At 62.8% G+C, this 23,012-nt stretch overlaps 3 protein-coding genes across 5 annotated transcripts; 1 reads left to right on the top strand and 2 right to left on the bottom strand.

Moving 5' to 3' along the window:
- Nucleotides 1–49: 49 nt before the first annotated feature.
- FDPS (farnesyl diphosphate synthase) lies at nt 50–2,957 on the bottom strand. The gene is made up of 9 exons (XM_083813560.1): nt 2,663–2,957; nt 2,236–2,376; nt 2,069–2,149; nt 1,838–1,960; nt 1,512–1,600; nt 1,169–1,241; nt 943–1,020; nt 734–868; nt 50–451 (listed from the first exon to the last, which is right to left on the bottom strand). The coding sequence occupies exons 1-9, from the start codon at nt 2,801–2,803 to the stop codon at nt 251–253; spliced, it is 1,062 nt and encodes a 353-aa protein (XP_083669686.1). The 5' UTR covers nt 2,804–2,957; the 3' UTR covers nt 50–250.
- Nucleotides 2,958–4,135: 1,178 nt separating this feature from the next.
- On the bottom strand, nt 4,136–13,720 carry HCN3 (hyperpolarization activated cyclic nucleotide gated potassium channel 3). The gene is made up of 8 exons (XM_083813635.1): nt 13,296–13,720; nt 10,787–11,216; nt 10,481–10,642; nt 9,813–10,031; nt 9,243–9,389; nt 8,914–9,154; nt 8,168–8,332; nt 4,136–7,678 (listed from the first exon to the last, which is right to left on the bottom strand). The coding sequence occupies exons 1-8, from the start codon at nt 13,622–13,624 to the stop codon at nt 6,534–6,536; spliced, it is 2,838 nt and encodes a 945-aa protein (XP_083669761.1). The 5' UTR covers nt 13,625–13,720; the 3' UTR covers nt 4,136–6,533.
- A 384-nt stretch (nt 13,721–14,104) lies between these two features.
- On the top strand, nt 14,105–22,902 carry CLK2 (CDC like kinase 2). 3 transcript variants are annotated; one of them, XM_083813647.1, is made up of 13 exons: nt 14,105–14,342; nt 16,060–16,229; nt 16,433–16,667; nt 18,414–18,510; nt 18,858–18,924; nt 19,257–19,373; nt 19,601–19,767; nt 20,241–20,335; nt 20,692–20,821; nt 21,100–21,182; nt 21,415–21,494; nt 21,728–21,818; nt 22,258–22,902. In XM_083813647.1, exons 2-13 carry the CDS (start codon nt 16,060–16,062, stop codon nt 22,438–22,440), a joined length of 1,515 nt encoding a protein of 504 aa, XP_083669773.1. In that variant the 5' UTR covers nt 14,105–14,342; the 3' UTR covers nt 22,441–22,902. The 3 variants fall into 3 exon arrangements, with proteins under 3 accessions (XP_083669773.1, XP_083669772.1, XP_083669774.1); XM_083813646.1 differs by having other exon boundaries at nt 14,128–14,342; nt 18,417–18,510; XM_083813648.1 differs by lacking the exons at nt 14,105–14,342; nt 16,060–16,229; nt 18,414–18,510 and having other exon boundaries at nt 16,543–16,667.
- Nucleotides 22,903–23,012: the final 110 nt, after the last annotated feature.

The following is a 23,012-nucleotide window of genomic DNA, read 5'->3' on the forward strand; positions in this document are numbered from 1 at the left end:
GGGGGGGAGCCGGCCTGCCCCCAGCGTCAGCGAACACAAGAGGCAGCAGAACGGCAATAAATTACGTTTATTGGCAGCAGGCCTGGCGGCCCGAGCACCGGGAGGGGGGCTGCTACGCGCCGCGCCGCCCCCCACCGCAAGGCAGCAGGGCGGTGGCGGGGGGGGCACCGGCACGCACCCAGCACCAGGGCTGCCAGCCCACCCCTGGCAGCAGAGGCCAGAGTTCACCAACAGGCCCGCCAGCCCCCCATCACTTCTGTCGTTTGTAAATCTTCTGAGCTAGGCCAAGGAAAATCTCCTTAGGGAGCCGGTTTGCGTGCTTGTTGATCAGTTCTTGCAGGCGCTGATAGCTCTTCTCCTCGTACTCCTGGAAAGCAGTCTTCATGCCTAGAGTCTCGTAGAGCTCCTTCACCTTAGCCACCTTCTCTGGCTCCTTACGGCCGTAGTTCTCCTGAGGAGGCACCAGAATGAGTAAGTCTGGCGTTTAGCTTATGGCTACAACAACAGCTGCTCCTTCAAAACGTGCCAAGAGTCACCTCTTCTGCTCCGTTTGTGTCTTACAGTGCTCAGAACAACTGAGCCTCCTCCCACCCAGGTACCACCACTGCTGCAATGCTTAGCGCAGCTTTCCAGGTACACCTTACAGCTCTACACCTCCTCTACACTGTGCCCTTAGGCAGGGAGTCCGTGTTACCTCTCCCACTGTGTCCAGAGGGGTTCTGCAAGGCATTACCTCCAGGATCTTCCTCTGATCTGGTGTGACCCGCCGCAGGCACTCCACCACCAGCCAGCTGCACTTATTGTCCTGGATATCGGTGCCAACCTTCCCTGTTAGTGCCGGGTCACCAAAGCAGTCCAGGTAATCATCCTGTACAAAGACAGAAACATGAGCACCACAACCACCGTCTTACAAGTCCTGAGGGACTGGGAGGCGCCTTGTACCTGGATCTGAAAGAATTCACCCATCTCCAGCAAGATTGCTTTGGCGTTGTCGTGTTCCTCCTTACTGTCAATACCAGTCTAATAGGGAGAAGGAATTAAAAAAAGAAAGAAAGCCTTCCAGTATTTGTTTTTACATCTTCATCTCCCAGACCACCTGCTCTCTTAGACAGCCTTATGCTGTTTAGGCACTGCCTTTCTCCCCTTAACTCCTTTCCACAGGACTCACCATGTACATGGCAGCAGCCACTGGCAGGTAGAAGGAATAAAACGCGGTCTTGTACTTAACGATTGCCTTATACCTGTGGGAGGGGAATCACATTTAGTGAGAAATCCCAGGCCTTCCCCTCCCACTGGTGCTCAGCAAATCAAAGACAGCAGGAAAAGAGCAGCATCTCCCTCTAAACCACCTCCAAGTTCTGACAGCAAACAAAGATTTGGTCTGGACTTTGGTCTGATAGACGACAGCAGAATTTTAGCAAGCTGGTTGTCTCCTTCACAGTCCAGAACGGCCAGCAGCAGAGCCACCCAGCCAGCATTGGGCTGGCATCTGTCCCCTCCAATTTCTTCACCTTTGCTCACTGAAGCGATTCAAATCCACCTGGGTGACAGGAGCAGTGATGAGGTCCAGCGTCTGCCCCAGCTCAGTTTGGTAGCCAGTCTGAAGAGGAAACATTTAAGGATTTGTTCACGCGGTCCCCAGAAAAGTCCCAACAGTACAGTAAAAACCCTGAAGTTCAGCCCCATTTTAGCTCCTTGCCAAGGCTGAGCAAGGGTGCATATTTTTGGTGGGATGCCCAAGGACTTAGAGAGCAGACTAAGATCCACACGCTGTCAAATAGGACTGGGACTAGTCCCGAGATAGGTCCATGGAAGGAGACATGGTGGGCAGCCTCACCTGCAGGAAGAGCTCCAGCAGGTGCAGGTAGTACGGGCGCTCCCCGCAGTACTTCTTCAGCATCCTGTAGACGGATGACTCGAGGAGGAAGGCATCATTGATCGCATCCAACCCAATTCCCTCCTGCACCAGGAGGACAAGAAGAGGTTGAGCACACCCAACCTTGCGGCACCCCCGCGCCCCCCCCCCCCCCAGCAGGCAGCAGCGTCCCAGCACCGCGGCTGCTCTCACCTTCTTGTACCAGCAAAGCTGCCCCCGGCGCGTCAGGGACTGGTCCATGATGTCATCGGACACCAGGAAAAAGGCTTGGAACTGCAAAAGGCTGGGTTAGGGGGCAGCTGGGGGACGGGAGCCCTCAGAGGCGCGGGGCGCGGCACGGCCCCGTGCCCCGCTCTCACCAGCTCGATGCACCAGCCGACGGCCAGGGCACACCGGAGGCTCTCGGGGTCCTGCTGCTGGGGGCCCGCCAGCTCCCGGAAGGCTGCGAGCACCGTCAGCCCCCGGTTGTACTTCCCGCCCGGCACGTTGTACTCCAGCACCTGCGGGGAGAGGCGAGCGGGCAGCCCCCGGCCTCACCGGGACCCCCCCGGGACCTCCCCCGGGCCTCACTGGGACCCCCCCGGGCCTCACTGGGACCCCCTTAGGAACTCCTCCCGGCCTCACCGGGATCACCGGGACCCCTCCAGGCCCCATCGGGACCCCTCCAGGACCTCCCCCGGCCTCACCGGGACCCCCTCAGGACCCCCCCTCCGGGCCTCACCGGGACCCCCCCAAGCCCCCCGCCCGGGCCTTACCGGGACCCCCCCGGGACCCCCCCGCCCTCACCTCCTTCAGGCGGACCACGGCGTCGCCCACCTCGGGGTGCCCCAGCCCGTCCCCGGTGAGGTCGCGGACCACCTGCGGGAAGAAGCCCACGAACTCCTCCCGCTCGGCGCCCGCCGCCCGCCGCGCCCCGTCCCCGCTCATCGCGCCCTGCCCGCACCGGACCCCTCTGCTCCGCTCGTCCGCGCGCCCTCGCGACCTCCGAGGGCGGCTCCGCCCCGGCGCCGGGCGCGGGGCTCGCCGGGGCGCGTAGTCCGGAGCCGGAGGAGCCCCTCGAGCCGCACAGCAGAGCGGACTACAACTCCCGGCGCACCCCGCGAGGAGGGGGAGGAGGCAGCGGGAGGCCGCGCCTGGCGCCTGCATTCATTGGCCCGCTCCATCGCATGAAGATGGAACCAAGGAGGCTCAGCCAATAGGAGAGCGGGGGGGGCGGGACCGAGCCGTGCGATTGGTGAAGGGAGGGAATGGAGCGAGGGCGCGGCTGCAGCGCGGGGGCGGGGGCGGGCACCGGGGCCGGGGCCGGGGCCGGGGCCGGGGCCGTTCCCGTTCCCGTTCCCGTTCCCGTTCCCGTTCCCGTTCCCGTTCCCGTTCCCGTTCCCGTTCCCGTTCCCGTCCCGCGTTGGGTTCCCGGCCCGGTGGGGGCCGTGGCTCGGTGTGGGACGCACGAGCCGGGATCGTCTTTGCCAGGGAGCCGTCGGCACAGCCTGGCCCCTTCAGGGGGCCGGGGCCGGGGGAACCGGCGGCTTCCACGCGCCCCTGCCCCGCCTCGCCCCGGTGTAACCGGGAATAACGGGGTGAGGGAGGGGCCGCCGGTGGGCCCGGGGCTCCTCGGGCGTCAGCGAGCCTCATCCTTGTTGGGGGCTGCCCCGGTGCTGCAGCCCGCGGCTGGGCACGGCGCGGGGGCGTGCCCGTGGTGCCCGTGCCCAGTGCCCGGTGCCGGCGGTGCCGGCGCAGGGGCGGAGCCACCGGGCACAGGCCCGAGCCGAGCCCCGTGCAGGGTGTGCTGGCACGGCGGAACGGGGGCTGAGCACCGCAAACCACCCCCCCCCAGCCCACCCCGTGCTGCGTGACCTTCATTTAATCTGTTTAATGCCCGCAGCCTGCTCCGCGAGCAGGGTCAAGCCCCCCCCCCCCCCCCCCCCCGAGTTAATAAACGGAAGGGAAATGCAAGGGGAAAATAACCAAAGATTAAACATTAATCCCCCGGGGCCCAAATGCCTGGTGGGGTGAGGGGAAGGGGGGGGGGATCTGCGGCCGTTCTGCTCCTCCTGTGGTGCCCGAGGTTGTGGGGCCGGGCGGAGGCACCCCAAGATGCTCCTCGGGGTTTCCCATCTGCTCCTGGCTGTCAGGGGAAGGCAATTAAATCCTGCTGTTAACAAGGAGCGGGGCTGCCCCTCTGCGGTACCCCACCGCTGCCCCATCGCATCCTCGCGGGCAAGGCACCGGCTGCACTGAAGGAGGCTCCCCCAGACCAGCTCAGAATCTCTCTTTATTATTTAAATCCATTATGTACAACGACCAAAAAATAAATAATAATTAAAAAAAAAAGAAAAAAAAAACGCCTTTAAATTCTCTGCAATATGAAAACTACAAGCTCTGTACATCGACTGCCGTGAGTGCAAGAGTGAAGGATCATGGTCTTTGGTGACGAGACTCGCGCCCACCCACGCCACAGAGACGCGCGCGTGGCCGGCAGCCCCGGCCCTGGCCCCCCCCAGCCGCCCCCCTCTCGCCTCCCCTCGGGGCCGGGACGCCAGGGTCCTGCCAGCCGGGGGCACGAGCTGCCGCAGCTCGCAGCAGGCGCTGGTCGCCACGGTGGAGCCGGCCGCAGCGGTGACCGGAACGCGGGGTGGCTCCGGCTCCTGGCGTGGGTCTGCGGCCGTGGGGAGGGGTCACCGGCAGCACAGCTGGCAGAAATGGTGCCGCACCCGGTGCCACCCAGCCTGGCCCACGCGCTCTGTGAGGAACACCTATGATGACCACTAAAACATCTACAACACGGGGCGTAAACACGGCCTGGGGGACGTCTGACTGCGCGGCCCGGCCGCAGACCCCTTCCCGAGGGGCTGCCGGGGAGACACCGACCATGGGGATAGAGCGGGACGCAGGGGCTGGATGGGGAAGGGGAGTTCAAGTCCATGAAAAAAAAAGGCAGTGCTGGACATCCCCTCCGACAGACACGCTAATGGATTCCCACCGGGCTGCTGCGCCCTGAGGGCTTGGCTCCCGGAGCAGCCAAGTGGTTCAGACTGGTCCCAATATCCCAAAACACGAGGGGGGAGAACTGAAGAACTCACTTCAAGAAGTACTGCATGAAACAAAACCCTCGCCCGCTGCGCCAGGCGGCTGGGGCCGCGCGTGCCAGGGCCACTGGGTCCCCCGGGCCCCGCTCAGCGGCAGCCAAGCCCCAGAGCGCGACTACAAGCCATGGTTCCTGACTCTAGTAGTGGAAAGCAGCTCGCACAGCGCAGCGGGGTCGGGAGGGAACACTACTCTAACCAGGACTGGTAACGCGGTTGAGCCCAAAGCAACACTGTAAGCAGAGCTCAGCTGCTCGGCAGAGCCACGACTCGAACACACACGGATGACTACTGGCTCCGGAGGGGCAGTCGGGGTTGGCTGCAGAGCCCCCAAGCCCCTGCCCTTCTGTGCGGGAAGGGCGAGGGGAGGCAGCCCCACAGCCCCACACGCCACCCAGGCGCTGCCCGGGGTTGGTGTCTCCTCAAGACCACCTTCTGCTCGCTGCGGCACTGATGATCAGCCTCTCCAGGCGGTCCATAAAGGGGACCGCAGCACAGGGCGTGAGGGGAGCAAAGCCCGGAGCACGCATCCCCCCTGGAGCTGCGGGCAGCCGGATTGCCCCCGCGCTGCTTCCGCATGGGAGCACGGCCAAGGGCCTGGGCTTGGTGCCCAGGTACGGGGCAGAGCCCCGCCAGGCACATCCCAGCCCCGGTGAGCTGCCAGCGGAGCTTCGGCAGGGCCACGCGCTCCGCAGAGGCCTTGCAGCACCTCAGAGGTGAGGCCTGCAAAGCCAGGCAGAGGCACCCCGGGGGATGCTGTGGAGGCAGAGCTGTCTGCCCCTGGCTTTGGCACTTGGCACACCAGGGCGTCTGCCTGGCTGGCACAGGGCTCCAGCACCACCAGGGCCCGACACTGAGCCCCGAGCGTGGCTGCTGGCACCTCGGGGAGCGGGGACCTGGCCCCCGCCCGGCCCCAGGTACCCGCGCTCTGCCTGCCCGGTGAGACCCCACAGTGGGCTCCAGCCCCCTCTGCCCTCAGCACCAGCAGGCTGCTGGCTCTCTCCCCTCTCCCAAAAAACCAAAGCGCTGGGCACCTGCAGGGATGGAGGTGGGGATGCTGCAGGTGCTGTTGTGGGAGGACGAGCCCAGCGGAGCCTGCCAGCATCGCCCCAGCCCCGAGGAGAGGCTGCAGGGTGCGAGGGCAGAGCAGAGAGGGGCCCAGCCCCGAAGGAGTAGCTGTGGGGAGCTGGGCTCCCCTGGGAGGCCTGGATTTGGGGCGAGGGCTCCAGCTTTGCCTGCTGCCTCCAGGAGGAGGGTAGGTGGCAGGATGGAAACGGTGATGGAGCGGGTCGGGAGAGCAAGGGCATGGTCCTGCTCTCAGGACACTCGGGAGAGCCCCCTCCTCATCCTGCCAGGCCAGCTCCTGGGGCTGCTCCAAGCCCACCCCTGCTGCGTCCCCAGCACCCAGCACGGCCGGTGCACATCCCCGTGCCCTGCCTCTCACCTCGCCTTCCCTCGGACACAGCCAGGCCTCCACAAGGTGCTCTGCCTCTCCTGCTGCCTCCGCTCTCCTCCCGCGGGTGCCACCCGGGTGCCCGTCTCTCTCTTACCCGTGCACGGGTGCTGCTGGGGGCTCACATGTTGGATGGGAGCTTGGGCTTCCCCGTTTCCACCTCAGGGCTGAAGGCCACGGAGCCCTTGCGGGAGGGAGCTGCTGCCTGCCTGGGTGCAGAGACTGGGGACTGCGGGGTGGACGCTCCTGCCACGGAGCGGCTCGCTTGAGCCAGCGATCCTGAAGGCACCTGCTGCGGGTGTGCTGGCTGGCCTGCGATCCCCGGACATGGCTTGGCGAGGAGTCCGGCTACCGAGGGAGAGGATCTGCGGGCCAGGTTCCCCACGGATTTCCTCCCCTGCTGCAAGGAGCTCCCATCTGCTTGCTGAGCAACCTTGTTGGGCAAGGAGGGCTGGGAGGCCGAGAGGAGACGGACATCCTGGGTGAGCCGCCCCACCGGCAGGCCCTGGATGCTCCTGTGCTTCACCAGCTGCTGGGGCTGCATCAGAAGTGAGATGTGGGAGCCGGTGGCCCGGGACAGGCTGTAGTGGAGAGTTCTCCCCGCCGGCAGCGCCTGCTCCGAGCTGGGGGACGGCGCCCCCGCCGCCTGCTGCAGCAGAGAAGTGGAAACTGAGGTGCCCCGGGACTTGGAGAGCTGGGGCTGGGATCCTGCTGGGGGCTGCTTGGCCGCTGCCGGCAGCTCTCCCTTCTGCGGCGCGCGCGGCAAGGGCTGCCCCCCGTGGCTTGGTCGCTGGCCCCCGCCTTCCAGGGGTGCCTGGGACTGGACCATCGGGGAGGAAGGCGAACCGGCGGCCGGTGTCTGCAGGTGGGACTGCGCCCCCGACGGGGAGCTGACAGAGGAGGGCCGGGAGCCCCCCAGGCTGGGCTGGGACCTGCGCACCTGCTTCGTCAGCAGGGTGGCCTCAGGTGACAGCGGGCTGGAGATGGAGGAGGGCGGCAGGAAGATGTGGGCCTGCAGGCTGTGTTGGTGAGTCAAGGCAATGGCCACGTTGGTGGTGGCAGCGGCTGTCTGCAGGGGCGCGTGCACCAGCGGCTCCCAGATCACCGGCTTGCCGCTCAGCTCCCGGCCCATTGTCATCTGCTGCAGCTCTTGGATGTTGTGGGCCACATCCTGGTCGTGCTTCACAATCTGCTGGATCATCTCGTTGTTCATGGGCCCCGAGCTGTGCTCAGCTCGCTTGCGGAGCAAGATGGAGTTCTTCTTCCCTGGGTGAGAGGTAGTGGTGTCACCCACCCTAGGAGCTCTCAGGGACACCGTGCAGGGCAGGGTGACGGTGGGGAAGGGACAATAAAACCTCACTGCTTTACCAAATGGAAGCAAGGCTTTGGGGAGGGTCCTGGCTTCGGCACAGAGGGAGAAGCAGGGGCAAAACAGAGCCCAAAGGATGATCCCAAAGGCTCCGGGCTGGGGGCTGGAGTCTGTGGTCCCACTTGTACTCAGCAGGCAAGGGGGGACGAGGACGAGCAGCTGGCCAATGCCAGACAGTGCAAATACGTGTAGGGAGGGTGACAGCCCCACCCTGGGCAGCTCATCAGCATTGCCCAGATCCTGTCTGGGAGGAAAGAGGGGCCCTGGTGGCAGGCTGCATCCCTGTGCTCCCCCTCCTCACCGCTGGGGACCCGTGAGGCTGGGGTGCCGGGACCCTGGGAGCAGACACAGAGGTGGCTGCGCGGGGCACAGGGGCCACTCCTCACCTATGCGGTCCAGCCGGTCCATGGCCACCGTCTCGAAGGCCCTGCGCATCATGGGGTACTCCTCCAGCACCTCATTGAAATTATCCACCGAGAGGGAGTAGAGGCGGCAGTAAGTGTCAGCTCGCACGCTGGCCGTCCGCCTGCCCCGTGTCAGCAGGCAGATTTCTGCAGGGAGAGAGATTCGGGTGGCGGGGTGATGCAGCCATCCGTCCCCTCCCCAGCAACCTTCCCAGAGCGGGGACAGGACTGCCTAGCGCTCCCACAGGAACAGCACGGCTCAGGAGAAGGAGCGAAGCCAGGAGCCTGGACAGCCACAGCCGTGCCCTGGGCCACGCACAACCTGTTCCTCCCTCCCTGGGCCACGGAGACATCCCTGGATGCAGCTCCTGCAGTCACCCGACCCAGTTCTCTCCCAGAACTGTGCTTGTAGCCCATAAACTTGGCCCAGGTGCTCTGCTCTAAACACCTCTGCTTTATGGCCAGAGGCTGGCTGGGTGGATGCCCCCTTTGGCCAAGACAGCCAGAATTCAGGGCTCTCTGACTGCTGGTTCCCCTGATTCACCTTGGGGACAAGACACCCTGCAAGAACCAGGGAGGTGGACTTCTGAGCCCCAGAAACCCCAAGTGAGGTGGACGCCCAGCCTTTGGCGCTGGTGCTGAGGGGATGGACAGAGGGTGCAAGCATCGCGTATCCCCCAGCAGCTCTCACTTCCCTCTGCTCTCCAAGCCCCTCAGCACAGCCTCACCCCCAAAGTAGGAGCCATCAGACAGCTTTGTCTCCTTGTTGCCCTTGGTGAGGATGCTGACCACCCCGTGCTGGATGAAGTACATCTTTTTGCCCACAGTGCCCTCGCGGATGATGAAGTCTCCAGGCTGGAAGACCTCGAAGCGCAGCTTGGTTAGCATGGCTGTCACGAAGTTGGGGTCCGCGTTGGCGAACAGGGGCATGTTGGCCACCAGGTTGCGGCAGTTGAAGTTGATGATCTCCTGTGGGGTGAGGAGCAGGTCAGCGCTGACCCCAACGAGCACTGCCCTCCTTCCCCCACGCCGCCAGCACTGGGGTGCCTGCCCATACCTCCTTAAGTGGCTCGCTGAGCTCCCCCAGGATGTTCTCCTCATCAAACATCTTGCCCTGGTAGCGGTGCTCGTAATACTCGTGGATGCGCTGGCGCGTGTCCCCAGGCAGCTTGTGGAATGACATGTACTGCTCCACTTGCTTGTACTGCGGGGACAGGAGAGAGCCACGCTGGGCTGCGCTGAAACGAGCTGCGCCGTGCCAGGGCTGGCAGCACTGCCGGCTCACGCCTTCCCTCCCCTTGGCGGTGAGAAGCAGCCGCTGCCGGAGCTGGGATCCGGCCACACGAGACCCCCGTGCACTCAGGGCAGAGAGGGTCCCATGGCAGAGGCCAGGATGTGGGCCTCACTATGCTAGGGTGAACCCCGGCACAATGAGTGGGGTGTCCCTATCCAAACGGGGAGCCTGCCCCCCTGACACCCCCACCTCCTGAGTGGGCAGCAAGGGCAGACAGCAGGGCAGGAGGCTGCAGGGCAGGGAGCCCGCACCGAGCAGGTTTTGGAGCTCGACCCACTTGTGCCGGGATGACTTCCCCCAGGATCCAGGCACTCTCTCCAGCACCCTGCTGACCTTCTCCTGGTACTGGCGCCGGGACGAGTCCAGCGACTGGATGAGCGCAGTGGCGTGGCCGATGAACATGGCGTAGCAGGTGGCTCCCACGATCATGCTCAGCATCGTGAGCCAGACGTCGGTCATACCCTCGGGCGCCTGCTGGCCATAGCCAATGCACAGCATGTGGCTCATGGCCTTGAACAGGGCGTGCGAGTACTGCTTCCCCCAGGAGTCGTTCTGCAGAAGAGGGAACAGCAGCGCTGGGGGGCTCTGTCGGAAGGAGCCGCTGGGCCGAACCGTCCAGTTCCCCCTCCCCGCAGCCAGGGAAAAGGTATTTGATGTGGCCACGACCGAAGGGCAGAGCTCTGCCCGGGGAAGAGGATCAGGGACTGTGACTGCCTCTGGGGGAGCAGACAGGAGCCCCGGTGCCCCGTTCCCTCCTGGCAGGGCACAGGGGATTCCCCTGGCTGGTCCAACTCCAGCAGCAGCCAAGGTGCGCTGAGACAGGAAGAGGATGCAGAGATTCCCCCCACACCATCTCACTGCTGCTCCGCAGCACACGGATCCGCCGGGCAGCTCTGGGGGCTGACTGTGCCCCGGCGTTTGAGCGTTTGAGACGTGCAACCACCTCCTCTCCTCCCCCTGGTGGATGCAGCACCGGTATCGCCCCCGCCCGGGGCACTCACCACCATGCGGTTGATGGAGACCCAGCAGTCCTCAGGGAAGTCTTGCAACATTGGCACCAGGAACTGGAGGCACCCATCCCAGTGACACAGCAGCAGCATCATGCCGATGAGGTTGAAGATCCTCACCACAGCACTCGCCAGGTCGTAAGTCATATGGAAGATCTGGGGAAGAGGCAGGAGCGCAGCTACAGAGAAACTGTCTCCTTCCCCAGTACGGTCGCTTGAACTCCCTCCTCCAGCCAGCTGGACCCCACAGCCAGAGATCCCTGACCTGCCCCGGGCCTGGGACCTCCGAGGGACCCTCACCTCCTCCCACTGGTGGATGTAGCGGATGAGGCGTGAGAGGCGCAGCAGGCGCAGCAGGCTGAGGATCTTGGTGAAGCGGACGATGCGCAAGGCCCGCGCTGTCTTGTAGACATCCGAATCCACCTGGGTCTCGAGGTCGACAATGAGGAAGATGTAGTCAACCGGGATGGAGGAGATGAAGTCAACCAGGAACCAGCTCTTCAGGTACTTCATTTTGATGGTGTGAGGGTCGAGGATGATCTCTGTGTTGTCCTCCACCACGATGCCTGTCCGGAAGTTCAGGACCAGGTCAGCCAGGAAGAAGGTGTCTGAAAGCACGTTGAAAACGATCCAGGGAGGGGTGTTCTCGTCCTTAAAGAAGGTGATGCCCACAGGCAGGATGATCAAATTCCCCACCATCAGGAGCAGCATGATGAGGTCCCAGTAAAACCTGCAGGAAGGGAGTGGGCAGGGAGCAGGAGGAGGGGTAGGACAGCCAGTTAGAAAAGAAACCCAGGACCGAAGCCAGAGTCCAACATGTCGCAGAGAGGAGAGCGCAGGGAGGACACGGGCTTTGCTCCCCAGAGCTCCCCGTCGTCCGCCAGCTCCCGACCACGGCCCAGGCTGGCTTAGAAGGATTTGGGATAAGCCTTGCTGCTTACACAAACCCAGTGCTGAGCTCCCAGGGCATCCGAGGGACTCGGGGCCAGGGAGGCACTTGGGACGGGAGCGTGGGGCAGCCGGGCAGGAGCGAAGCAAGGCCAGACAAGTGCCATCCCCATGGAGAAGGTGGAAGGAACGTGTCTGACCCCAAAAGGGTGCTTGAGAGCTGTGGGCAGGAGCCACACAGTGCTAGGCCTGCAGGAGCACCTCATCTGCCTCCTTCCTCTGAGAGAGGACAAGCTCAGAGGCTTCAGAAGAAAAACCATGAGGTCCCCAGCATCGGTTGATTAGAGTTTGACCATGCCGTGAAATTCAGCATCCCCAGCCACACGTAAATGCTGCGTTTGCCTCCTTCATGCAAGCGCACGTAATGCTCGGGGGGGCTTCCCAGCTCCACGCCCAAAGTTTTTACGGGATCTGGGAAAGAAAGCCCAGCTCCCGCCTTCGGGTGCCCCGCTCAGTCCCAGCTGAGGCTGGTGCTCCCTGCCCCCGGGGGCGAGGACCCCTCGCCCGTGTTAACGCTGTCTCAGCCGCGGCCAGGGCTTGCTTGTGTCGGTGAGGAGGCACCGGCCAGGCAGAACGGAGCTGACCTGGCTGCACAAACGCCTCCCGCACCCCAACTCTGCGCCCGGAATGGGAAAACAGCCTGCCCCCCCCCCCAGCTGCCAGGCGCGCTCGATTCAGATTTAGGCTTAAGCTCTTTAGGGCAGGCCCCGTCCTTTACTCCGTGTCACGCCGAACACACAGGGCCCTGATCTCCGTGGCCTTTGAGTATCCCCCTAATGTGATAAACACCGGCGTAATCCAGCCGGCTCGCTGCATGTCACCTTCACAGCGGGGTGAAGCTCCTGCAGAGCTCGGGCTCGCAAACCTTGGGGGGCAGCTTCCCCCCCCCAAAAAAGGTCCGTAAGGGCTTTGCGCCCCTCGGGGTCACGCTGGGGAGGCGCAGGGCAGTCTGCGAGGGGCAGAGCAGGCCCTGGAGGCTGCGGAGCTGCCCACAGGTGCCGGGGACCCGCGCCGGGTGCCAGCCCCGCTCCGGAGCTCCTCACCAGGCTGGGGACGTCGGCCGTGTCGCAGCTCGCCGTGGGAGATGACTGCCTCGCAGCTTCATCCCCCGTAGAGAAAGCCCACCCTATATGACTCAACATCCCCGTGACACCCAGTTCCTCCCACATCAGCCGGCCCTGCGCTCTTCCCGGCGATCCCGGTGACACGGTGAGCCAGGCCCGGCGCCTCGCAGCGCCCTGCCCTCTCCTCCTCCGGCAGCCCGGGGCTGCGGGGGGCCGGGGCCGGTGCTCGGGCAGGCTCCGCGGGCACCGTGTGGGGTCGGCGCGAGTCCTGCGCCCGTTTGGAAATTCAAAGCGGTGTCAAGGGAGGAAACCTTTGCTTGGGGGCGAAACCAGGCGGCCCCTTCCTCCTCCTCGGCATGCCCGGAGCTGGGGGATGCCGGGGAGCTCCTTGCCCGGCGGGGAGCCCCGGGGGACCGGGGGGATACCGGAGACCGGGAAGGGGCTGAACCGGAGGAAACTTGGCTGAGTTATTGCGGGGCCGGCTTCGGACGCGCCCAGGGTGGGGAAGGGACCGGGGGGGGTGGGCTCGCGGTGCGGGCAGCGGGGTCGGAGCCTCGCCGGTCCCGGTTGCTCGAGGCCGCCTCCGCCCTCCGGGGCCCCCGTGAGGGGCCGGGGGAGCGCCGCGGCCGCCCCTCACTTGTTGCCCCGCCGGGCGCTGCCGGTGCGGCGGGGCCGGGAGGGAGCCGCGCTCAGCACCAGGGACAGCGGCGGAGGGGCCGGGCACCGGGCACCGGGCACCGAGCACCGGGCACCGGGGCCAGGCCCGTCCGGGGAGGGGCGCGGGGCCCGGGTCCCACCTGAAGTCGCTGTAGGGGTGGATGATCCAGGCGCCGGCCGACTTCACCCGCTGCCGCTCGATCTCCACGGCCCGGTGGCTGCCGAACATGCGCAGCGAGAACTTGTTCACGGCGGGCTGCAGCATGGCCCCGAGCTGCCGCTGCACGAACGTGCCCGCCGCCGCCGCCGCCGCCGCCTCGCCCTCCGCCACGATCTGCTCCGCCGCCGCCGGCGAGGCCGGGGCCGCGCCCGCCGCCCCCCGAGCGGCCGCCCCCGCCGCCGCCGCCTCCCCGTCCGCCACCGGCGGCTTCTCCCGGGGCTCGGGGCTCCGGCCCGGCGCCGCGTCCATGCCGCCGCCGCCGCCGCCGCCGCCGCCGCCGCGCCTCACGTTTCCTTCAAACGCCCTTGCCCGGGCGCCCTGCCCGCCGCCCCGCCGCACATGCCCGGCCCCGGGCGGCCGCTCGCTCGCCGCCCCCGGCCTCTCGCTCACCGGCGCCCGCGGCCCCGGCGGCGCCCGCCTGTTGCGCACGCCCTGGCGCGGGCCCCGCGGCCGGGCCCCGCCGCCAGCGGGGAGGCGCCGGCGGCAGCGGAGCGGCGCCGAGCAACCGAGGCCCGGGCGGCGGCACCGGAGCGGCGGCGGCGGCGGCAGCGCGGGACCCCGCGGCGGGCGGGGCGGGGCGGGGCGGGGCGGGCGGGGCTCCGGGAGGGGCGTGGCCCGGTGCGACGCCCCGCCCACCTCCCCGCCCACCGCCCCGCCGGCCCCGCCCCGCCCCCGGGCCCCCGGCCCCGCCCCGCCCCGCCGCCTTCGCGCGCGGGCCCGTGCGCGCGCCGCGTCGCGTGACGCAAGCGCGTCCGTGTGCGCGTCGTGCGTGCGCGCGGCCTGGCTGAGACCCGGATCGGCGGCGCGGCGCGGCGGGGCGCGGCGGAGGAGGAGGAGGCGGCGGAGAGCGAGCGAGCGAGCGGCGGAGCCCGAGAGGAGCCGGAGCGGGGCCCGGGATCCCCGGGGGCCCACGGCCGCCATCACGGACTTCCTGTGGGACAAGCGCACGGGGCTGGCTGCGAGGACGGTGCGGCTCGGGGCGCGGCGGGCGGGGTTAGGCCGCGGCGGCCGCTTCCGTGCTCGGCGGCGTCGCTCCCGGGGCCGCGCTGGGCAGGGCCGGGCCGGGTAGGACCGCCCGGAGGCTCCTCGCCAAGGTCGGGGCCGCGCTGCCGAGGCCCGAGCGCTTCCGGGGGGGCGCTCGCGGGGCGGGCCCGGAGCGCCCGAGGAGGCCGCGGCCAGGCCCGGGGGCACTGGGCGGGGGTTCCGAGCCCGCCGCTCCTTCCCCACTCCCCACCCCCCCGGCGCGGTCCGTCCCGGTGCCCCGGCGCCGGTGGCCTCTCTTGGCGGCCGGGTCCCGGCGCTTCCTCTTTCGGCGGTGGGCCAGCGTCCGGTGCGGGCCCCGCCCGGCGGCCGCCCTCGCTGCTCGCGGCCCGGCTCCGCCGCCGCTGATCCCCAAACCGGTTCCAGAGCAGCGAAACGCCCCGGTGCGGCCTCCGCCTGCCTGTGAGGAGGGCTGCCCGGCCGCTGGAGGGCTGCCAGCATCGCCTCCCGGCGCTGCCTTTAATTAAGGGCTGGGAGCGGCTCCCTTGCGCGGCGCTCGCGGGGGGTGTGACGGGCTCGGCGCTTGCCCCGGCCCCGGCGCCGGCTGTCGGTGAAGCCACTGCCGGGGAGGGACCGCCTGGGGCTCGGCAGAGCCCGGCCTGGCTGCCGAGGGTGAAATCTGTTGGCGGGCGTTGAGTACGTGCCTGTAGCTCGCCACGTCTGTGGGAGCAGCTTCGCATTCTGGTAGCCCTGCCCCTAACGTCAGCAGAGTTTTGCGTGCGGAAAGTCAGCCAGGTAGGCGAGTGTGCCTTCTGGGGGAGGGAGAGAAGATCCACCAGGAGGTTTGTGGGCAGAAATCCAGCTTCTTACCTGCGGAGACAAGGCAGATTGAGCAGCTCGATGCTTGAGAACCAAAATACGCGTTGGGAAAGTCTGGTAGCTGTGGGGCGAGGTCTGGGGATAGGAGCAGGACCCTAAGAACTCACGCTTCAGAGGTGGAACTTGGTGTGTGGTCTCACTGAGGTGTTTTCTTCTTCATTCTTGACTCTAACATCCCACCTGCAGGGCAGAGTTGGGAGTATTCCTTGCCTCTGAAGTACAGCCTGCAAGGCTGCCTTCACACATCTGTGCATGCAGACGGCGTTCCTGCTCCTCCTTGGAGCCTGTAGGGGCCTCTGCGCTTGGAGTGAGAGCTGTAGGTGGTGCTTGCTCGGCAGTAGGACAGAGGCATTTCTTCAGCAGTTGCCCACTTAGGTGTCTGCAGTGCTGCTGCAAGGATTTGGGCCTGGTATCAGTAATATCCTGAGCTTTGTTTTATCTTCAATTCATCCCGGTGGAGCTTCTCTGCTTCCTGGGGAGTGCGTCGGGTCAGGGAGAGAAAGCAGGGGCACTGAAAGTGCAAATGCTGCTCCTGGAGCTGTGGCCAGTAAAGACCATGGATGAGAAGTGAAGGGGGAAACGTAACCTGGGGAACAAAAACACAGCAGGCATGGCCCGTGGGGGTGGTTGCATCTTCGCTCTTACGAGGTTCTGGGGTTTCTCAGAGGTTTGTCCCCTCCCTCTCAAATCCCTCGTGGGTACTCGGACACGCTGCTGGTTGCCTCCCCCTCTTTGCCCTAATGGTTCTTTGGCTACTGGCCGTACGTGCTGGTTTCTCTCCCTTGCCATCGCCTCGTAGTCACAGCCTCCTGTCGTTCCTGCAGATGCCTCACTCCAGAAGGTACCGCTCGTCGGAGCGCAGCAGCCGGGGCAGCTACCATGAGCGTTACAGAAGTCGCAAGCACAAGCGACGGCGGACGCGGTCACGGTCAAGCAGCAGCGAGCGTGACCGTCGGCACCGTCGGGAGGACAGCTACCACGTTCGGTCCAGGAGGTGAGTCAGCCCCGCAGAGCTGCTCAGGTTTTGGCCGATTCGTTTTTGCTATCGCTTTGCCAGAGCCACCCCGCGCTTCACCTGTCCCCGGGTGGCCCGAAGCGTTTCAGCCCGTCCTGTACTCAGCGGGCTCGCGTGCCCTGAGCTGTCCCTTCCCGAGCAGCGTTCGTAATCGTATCCCCACGGCTTGCTTCCCCCCTCAGCTACGACGACCACTCGGCAGACAGGAGGGCCTACGACCGGCGTTACTGTGATAGCTACCGGCGGAACGATTACAGCCGCGAGCGAGGAGAAGCCTACTATGAACCCGAATACCGTCATTCCTACGAGTACCGGCGCTCCCGGGACCGCGAGGGCAGCTACCGGAGCTGCAAAAGCAGCCGGCGTAAGCACAGGCGGAGGCGGCGCCGCAGCCGGTCCTTTAGTCGCTCCTCATCGGTGAGTATCCTGCTGTGCTGGGCCTCCCCTGTAACCTTTCTCTCGCAGGTGGCAAGCTGGGTAAGTAGAAAACTCACTTTCTAACGCTCTCTCGGACTCAGCTTGAGAAATGCCTAGAAAGCCTTTGATGCAGGCAGCGGTTCCTGTCCACCGTCCTGGTGCGCCTCAGCGGTGGCTGCCCGGTGCCAGCTGGGCACAGGCAGCTCAGACCCTGCCTTAGCGTTGCCCACTCAGAAGTGGAAGGACAGGCGTGCCCCGCAGGGCTGGCACCGTCCCCCTGGCGTGGTGCCGTGCTCCACAGCTCCTTTATCCCTACCAAGCGCTGCTTCGGTTTGGTGATGCCCATTAAAGGGCTGGCTAGGGACCCCAGCTGAGCGGTCTTTGTGTGAGGTTTGTACAGAAAGCGTTCAGCTGCTCCTGATCCCAGAGAGCTCGGTCTGTCTGCGACAGGTCCCCGTGGCCCCTGCTGATCCCTGATCCGGGCCTGTGTTGTGTGGCAGGAAGCCCCGTCTCTGTGAGCTGGGTCCTGTGGCAGAGCAGGATCCTTTGGGCGGGCGCAGCTGACTTGGGCTGGCGTGCCAGGGGCTTTGGCAGGTGAACGTAGCTTGTGGCCTGGTCAGTCCGGGTGGAGGCAGTAACCATCCCAGGCTCTTCCCAGCAGTGTCCCCGGCTTTCTCTTCTCATCTGTTCTGCTGTTCGCCTTCCACTTCTGTTAGACCCCAGACGTGTTCTCTGCTCTGTGTGTGGAGCTCTCAGTGTTGTCCGGTCTGTTCTGACTGTGTGTCCGGGGACGGGGTTATGGGCTGGATTCAGGTCCCAAGGCTGCTGTCTGGTTGCTCCCAGGTGTGGGGATGCTTAGCGGAACCAAAGGCAGGAGTTTTCTCTTCTCTGGCGTAAAATCTCTCATCTGCCTCGTCCCAGGCTGTCCCTATTCCCTGTTGGGCCTCTGCTTCTCTCCTGGAAGTTGGCCTTTCCAGGATCAGCTTCTTTGGGGGAGGGTCTAGAAAGAAGTGTCACATCTGCCCCCAGGCAGTTACTTGTAAATCCTCTGTTTTTTTGACGGATCGTTGTACCAAGAGTTGCTTCTGAAACCTCTGAATTCATCTTAATCCGAGTGGTGGGGCTGGGGGAAGCCACCGTGGGAGGTTGTTGGAATGGGATGGGCAGTGTCTGTGGGGCAGTCTGGCCCTTTGCTTGTGCAGGACTTCCCAGCCCCTGCCTCCTGCTGCCTTTCCTCAGTGGCTGATGCGGGGCTGAAGCGAGCCTCTCCCTGCGGTCACTGAGTGCCCGGCTGCGGAGTCGTGCTTTGGCGTGCTCTCTTGGCACTGATCCGGGACCCATAGGCCAGCGCCGTTCCTCTCCAAGCCCCCACAGGAGCAAGAGCAGCTGGCTCCTTTCACTGCCCCTCTGCTAGCCCTCATTCTGCCCGTCTCTGCTCTCACACTGGTTCGGGTGGGGCTGTTTGTAGGTTCTTTTTTCTTTTTTTTTTTTTTTTTTTTGCTACAACGAAAAGCAAACTGTTTTTTTCTTTTCTGAGCTAGTGTGTTGTATCTTGACATGTTCCCTTGCAATATCCCTATCGTTATATATTCCTCTGTGCCGTATGAATTGGCTGGGAATCTCCTCCTGCAACCCCTCCTCAAACAACCATGTGAATTTCCAAACCAACCAATGCGTGACGCTGGCTGCTGCGCTGGTTTGAAAATCTGATTGGTGAATGATGAATTCCCTGTCTGCCTGGGCCAGCAGCGGAGTCGACAGAGCAGCAGAAGGGCCAAGAGTGTGGAGGACGACGACGAGGGGCATCTGATCTATCGCGTCGGCGACTGGCTACAAGAAAGATGTACAGCCAAATCGTAACATAATTTAGCTCTCTAGTTAAGCTCCCATCGCAGTCGCAGATCTGTCTTATCTTTCTGTTTCATTTTATTTTCATTGTTTATTAAAGAGAAACCCTCTCCTTTTCCTTCCCCTTTTGTTAAAACTACGTTTATATTTTGTATTGTTACTGAAGTGCCAGGGAACTAGGGCAGTTGCCTTGTGCAGCCGGTGTCAGCCTTCCGCTGCTCCGGTCTCTCAAGCTGTGTGCAGGTTAGGTGTTGCAATGCATTCTCCTCTGCCTTGTGTATGCGCTGCATCCAGGTCGTGCTCACTCTCTCATGGGCTTTTCTCTTCTTCTCTCCCTCCCAGATGAGATTATTAGCACCTTAGGGGAAGGCACGTTCGGCAGAGTGGTGCAGTGCATGGATCACCGGAGGTACGCCTGCTCCTGGGGCAGGGAGGGCTGCGGCGATGAGGGAAAAAAGACAGCGCAGCTGGTGAAATAGTCCCCTGCTTAAAGCAGGAGCCTGGGGTGGAAACGGGTGTCTCGATTTCTAGTATTCCTCCGCTGGTGTGGGTGCTCCACCCGGTGGGTCGTCTGTGTAGTGGAGAGGGACTGGGGGGAGTCTCAGGGCTGTTCATAGGGAGGGGGAGGATGTATAAATCTTCGCAGGAAGAGACCAGTTCAGAAAGCCCTTTTTTTGCAGGGCACAGTCTCTCTGACCCAACTCCAGAGTGACCTCGAGTTTTCTTCCCGTTTCTCCCCAGGGGTGGTGCACGCGTTGCTCTCAAAATCATTAAAAACGTGGAGAAATACAAAGAGGCTGCCCGACTAGAAATAAATGTGCTGGAGAAAATCAACGAGAAGGATCCCGAGAACAAGAAGTGAGTGCGCTCAGCGTGTGACAAAATGGAAGGGAAAGCATCACCTTAGCGCGGCTGTAGGGATGGGATGAGAGAGGTACTGGGTTGGCGCGTGACTGAATTCACCTGTAGCTAGCTCTCAGTGGCATGGGATACAGACCGAGCAAGGAAGGGGCGAGCCTGGTGCAGGGACAGCCCGTCTGAGTGGTGTGTGCAGATCCGTCCCGAATCTGAATCTTTCTCTTCAGCCTATGTGTCAGGATGTTTGACTGGTTTGACTACCATGGCCACATGTGCATCTCCTTCGAACTGCTGGGGCTCAGCACTTTCGATTTCCTGAAGGACAACAACTATCTGCCTTACCCCATCCACCAAGTGCGGCACATGGCCTACCAGGTGTGCCAGGCCGTGAAATGTAAGTGTTCACTGCTCTTTTTCTCTGCTGGTCCTAGACTGACCTGGAGAGCTGTGCGACTCCCAACTTGAGCGCCAGTTCTGCAGCTGCTGGCCCGATGCAATGAGTTTTTGCCGTGGTGCTGCTGTTGCCAGTCCTCAGACTGAGCTTCCCTGCCCCTCGGTGGTGAATGTGTGCTTGGAGCGAATCCTTTTTCTTTGCCTGGTTATAGTGTTTCTGATGCCTGTGGGCTGGCGGCAGCCCAGAGCACGTCAGCGTCCACCTTCCTGTGTACGTCGTGGTGATCAATACGATCAATCCTTGTGCTTCTGTCGAAGCACCTTGGCCTAGAGTAGCCTGTCTGTTCACACCCAGTTTCAAACACGGGCTAAAACCGTGCCAGCAGCAACCCGAGCTAATGCTGTTCGCTCCTCAGGTGGATGCAGCATCGTTTTGCTTCTGTTTCTTGACCCTGGTTCTGTTTGCTTCCTCAGTTCTGCACGACAATAAACTCACTCACACTGACCTCAAGCCCGAGAACATCCTCTTTGTGAACTCTGACTATGAGCTCACCTATAACCTGGAAAAGGTAACGCAACAGCCTTGCTTTAGAAGTCTCCTCTCGGGTTCTTGGTGTCCCTGACCTTAGCAGGGGGAGGAGCTGGAATATAGCAGATAGCGTTGGCCGGCTGCGTTCACGCATTTGTTCAGGACAAATTTGGGTGAACGGCCTGTATACAAGTAAGCTGTGGAGACCACAGACTGCAGCTGAGTGAGAGGTTTTTTTTGGGGGGGGCTGTGCTGCATATCGGAGGGTATCCGCCAGCCCTAATAGACCCTGCAGAGCATTCCCTTCCCCTGTGGCAAAGCCTCGGTTGTGTAAGGAAGGGTGTCAGTCCTTGTTTGGAAGCTCCTGAGTAACTGCTGTCTTTCTCCCTCTCAAAGAAGCGAGATGAGCGGAGTGTGAAAAGCACGGCCATCAGAGTGGTGGACTTTGGCAGTGCCACCTTCGATCACGAGCATCACAGCACCATTGTCTCCACCAGGCATTACCGGGCCCCGGAGGTCATACTGGGTAGGTTCTCCTTGGCCTTTCTGCAGCGGCAGGCTTTTGTCCCAAGGGCGCCGGGTGGTGCCTGCTGGATTAATTCAGAGAGGGCTGGGGGCAACAACTTGAAACTGGTGGGTTTGGCATTGCTATCAGCTGGGCAGTGTGTTGCCACTGACGCGGCAGGGGAAGGCCAGAATGGGAATTGTTTTTCCAGTTACTTGTTGGTTTTTGAAAGGGTGAGGGAGAGGGGCTTGGAATCCTGGGCCATAACTATATCTTCTTTTAAAAACATTGTTTTTTAGAGCTTGGCTGGAGCCAGCCCTGTGATGTTTGGAGCATCGGCTGCATCATCTTTGAGTATTATGTGGGTTTCACCCTGTTTCAGGTGAGAACCGTGTGCTCTGTGGCTTCCTCACAGCTGATGAAAGAGGACGCTGGCTGTGTCCCAGCACAGCCAGGAGCCTCAGGGGCTGCTGGAGTTCCCTCCATCACCGCAGGCTTGTAGGGATGACCAAGGTGTTGGCCAGCAGGGGGTCCTGAACTGGGAATCACCCAGGTCTGGAGGCAGAATGAGTGCAAGCCGTTCCATGCCTCCCCTTTGTGTTTGTCTCCCTCAGACGCATGACAACCGGGAGCACCTGGCCATGATGGAGAGGATCTTGGGGCCGATTCCTTCTCGGATGATCCGGAAGACCAGGTAAGAAAGGCCAGCTGGGCACTGCAGGCTTCCCGGCTCTTTCCCGCTTTATGTGCAGCGGTTCTCTTCAAGGGATCAAACTTTGCGGCTGCCTCCTGAGTCAGTCCGTGCTGCCGCAGTGTCCTGAGTGATCTGTGCGCCCCTGGCAGAGTAGTGGCAGGGCTGGCGTGTTGCTTCTGCTGCAAGGCGTTTGGTGCTTGGGTGTAACCTGTTCCCACCTCTCACTCTGACAGGAAGCAAAAATATTTCTACCATGGCCGCCTGGACTGGGATGAGAACACCTCTGCTGGCCGTTATGTTAGGGAAAACTGCAAGCCACTGCGGGTAAGGTGGGGTGGGCAGGAGCACCTGGTTGCTTTATCCTCTTCTCATTGCAGAGTCTTACAGTGCCAGCCCCGGTTCTGAAGATTCTTCCCGTGGGCAAGGTTGGGCCACTGAAAGGGTCAGACCAGTACCTTCCTGAAGGAGCCTTGGCTGTCCCAGACATAAACTAGGAAGACTGCAGCAGCCTGAGCTTAACCTCAAGTGGATGAGGAGGAGGGCGAGGAGACTTCAGGAAGTGTCTGGGGAAGATGGGGAGGGGTTGGGGGAAACCCTCGACAGTTCCGTGCTTCTTAAAGTGGCCTAGAGTTCAGGTTTAGGGTGAATGAAGGTCTGAACAGACCAGTCCTCCCCCACCTTAGCTGTTCAGCCCAGGGAGCGTACTGTGACCAGCAGGGTGTGCAGTGTCCTCCGCCCTGACCTCTCCCCTCTCTCTCCGCAGCGGTACCTGACTTCTGAGGCCGAGGACCATCACCGCCTTTTTGACCTCATTGAGAGCATGCTGGAGTACGAGCCGTCCAAGCGCATCAGCCTGGCTGAAGCCCTCAAGCACCCGTTCTTTGACATGCTGGAGATGGAGCCAAGCACAAAAATGTGGGACTCTAGCCGGGACATCAGCCGGTGACGCCACAGGTGCCAGCCTGCCCTCAGATTCTAGCCCCCGTGGAGGCCTGTGTGATTTCTATTCAGACATTTGGTGCTTTTTTTTATACATAAACTCCCTGGACATGTTTGTAAAGCTGTTAATATGTGAGATACTGTAAATAGCCCGTATTCTCTATCAGCCTCTGAGCACCACAACCTCCTGCCGTTGCTGCTGCCGCTGTCATGAGGCGAGGGGCTTGTATGTCCATGTTGTAAATACCTCTGTTCACGTGTTGCTTTGTCTCCTGTTCTCTCCTGCCCGCCTCAGTGTAAATACTCCAGGACTCGCAGCTCTGTAGCTTATCTGTTTCCTTGTAAGTTATGAAACTGGTGGGATTGCATGGGAATTATTTTTTGGATCGATGTCATAGCCCATCCCCACACCAGAGTTTTATAAGAATTTTGTACAGTCTTTGTGAAAAATAAATATGAAGTGAATAAACCTTCCGGCTGGTGTTCGGACCAGCAGCAGCCTATCGTGAGGCTGTTCTGCTGCTTGTTTTTACTCCTGAGAGGCAGTGACTGTGTGCTGCACCCTGCAGAGGGAAGGAA

The sequence above is a fragment of the Anser anser genome (genome assembly GCF_964211835.1).
Source record: "Anser anser genome assembly, chromosome: 28".
Lineage (NCBI taxonomy): Eukaryota > Metazoa > Chordata > Aves > Anseriformes > Anatidae > Anser > Anser anser.

What these genes read in the sequence shown, in the direction of transcription:
- FDPS (XM_083813560.1), bottom strand. Translation starts at nt 2,803, where the DNA reads ATGAGCGGGGACGGGGCGCGGCGGGCGGCGGGCGCCGAGCGGGAGGAG. An exon ending in TGCTGGAGCTCTTCCTGCAG is followed by an intron (nt 1,601 to 1,837) that starts GTGAGGCTGCCC and finishes TTTCCTCTTCAG; the next exon opens with ACTGGCTACCAAACTGAGCT. An exon ending in TGGCTGCTGCCATGTACATG is followed by an intron (nt 1,021 to 1,168) that starts GTGAGTCCTGTG and finishes TCTCCCTATTAG; the next exon opens with ACTGGTATTGACAGTAAGGA.
- CLK2 (XM_083813647.1), top strand. Translation starts at nt 16,060, where the DNA reads ATGCCTCACTCCAGAAGGTACCGCTCGTCGGAGCGCAGCAGCCGGGGC. An exon ending in CAGTGCATGGATCACCGGAG is followed by an intron (nt 18,925 to 19,256) that starts GTACGCCTGCTC and finishes GTTTCTCCCCAG; the next exon opens with GGGTGGTGCACGCGTTGCTC. An exon ending in GGTGTGCCAGGCCGTGAAAT is followed by an intron (nt 19,768 to 20,240) that starts GTAAGTGTTCAC and finishes TTGCTTCCTCAG; the next exon opens with TTCTGCACGACAATAAACTC.
- HCN3 (XM_083813635.1), bottom strand. Translation starts at nt 13,624, where the DNA reads ATGGACGCGGCGCCGGGCCGGAGCCCCGAGCCCCGGGAGAAGCCGCCG. An exon ending in TGATGGCTCCTACTTTGGGG is followed by an intron (nt 8,333 to 8,913) that starts GTGAGGCTGTGC and finishes CTCTCCCTGCAG; the next exon opens with AAATCTGCCTGCTGACACGG. An exon ending in GGACCGGCTGGACCGCATAG is followed by an intron (nt 7,679 to 8,167) that starts GTGAGGAGTGGC and finishes CCTCTCACCCAG; the next exon opens with GGAAGAAGAACTCCATCTTG.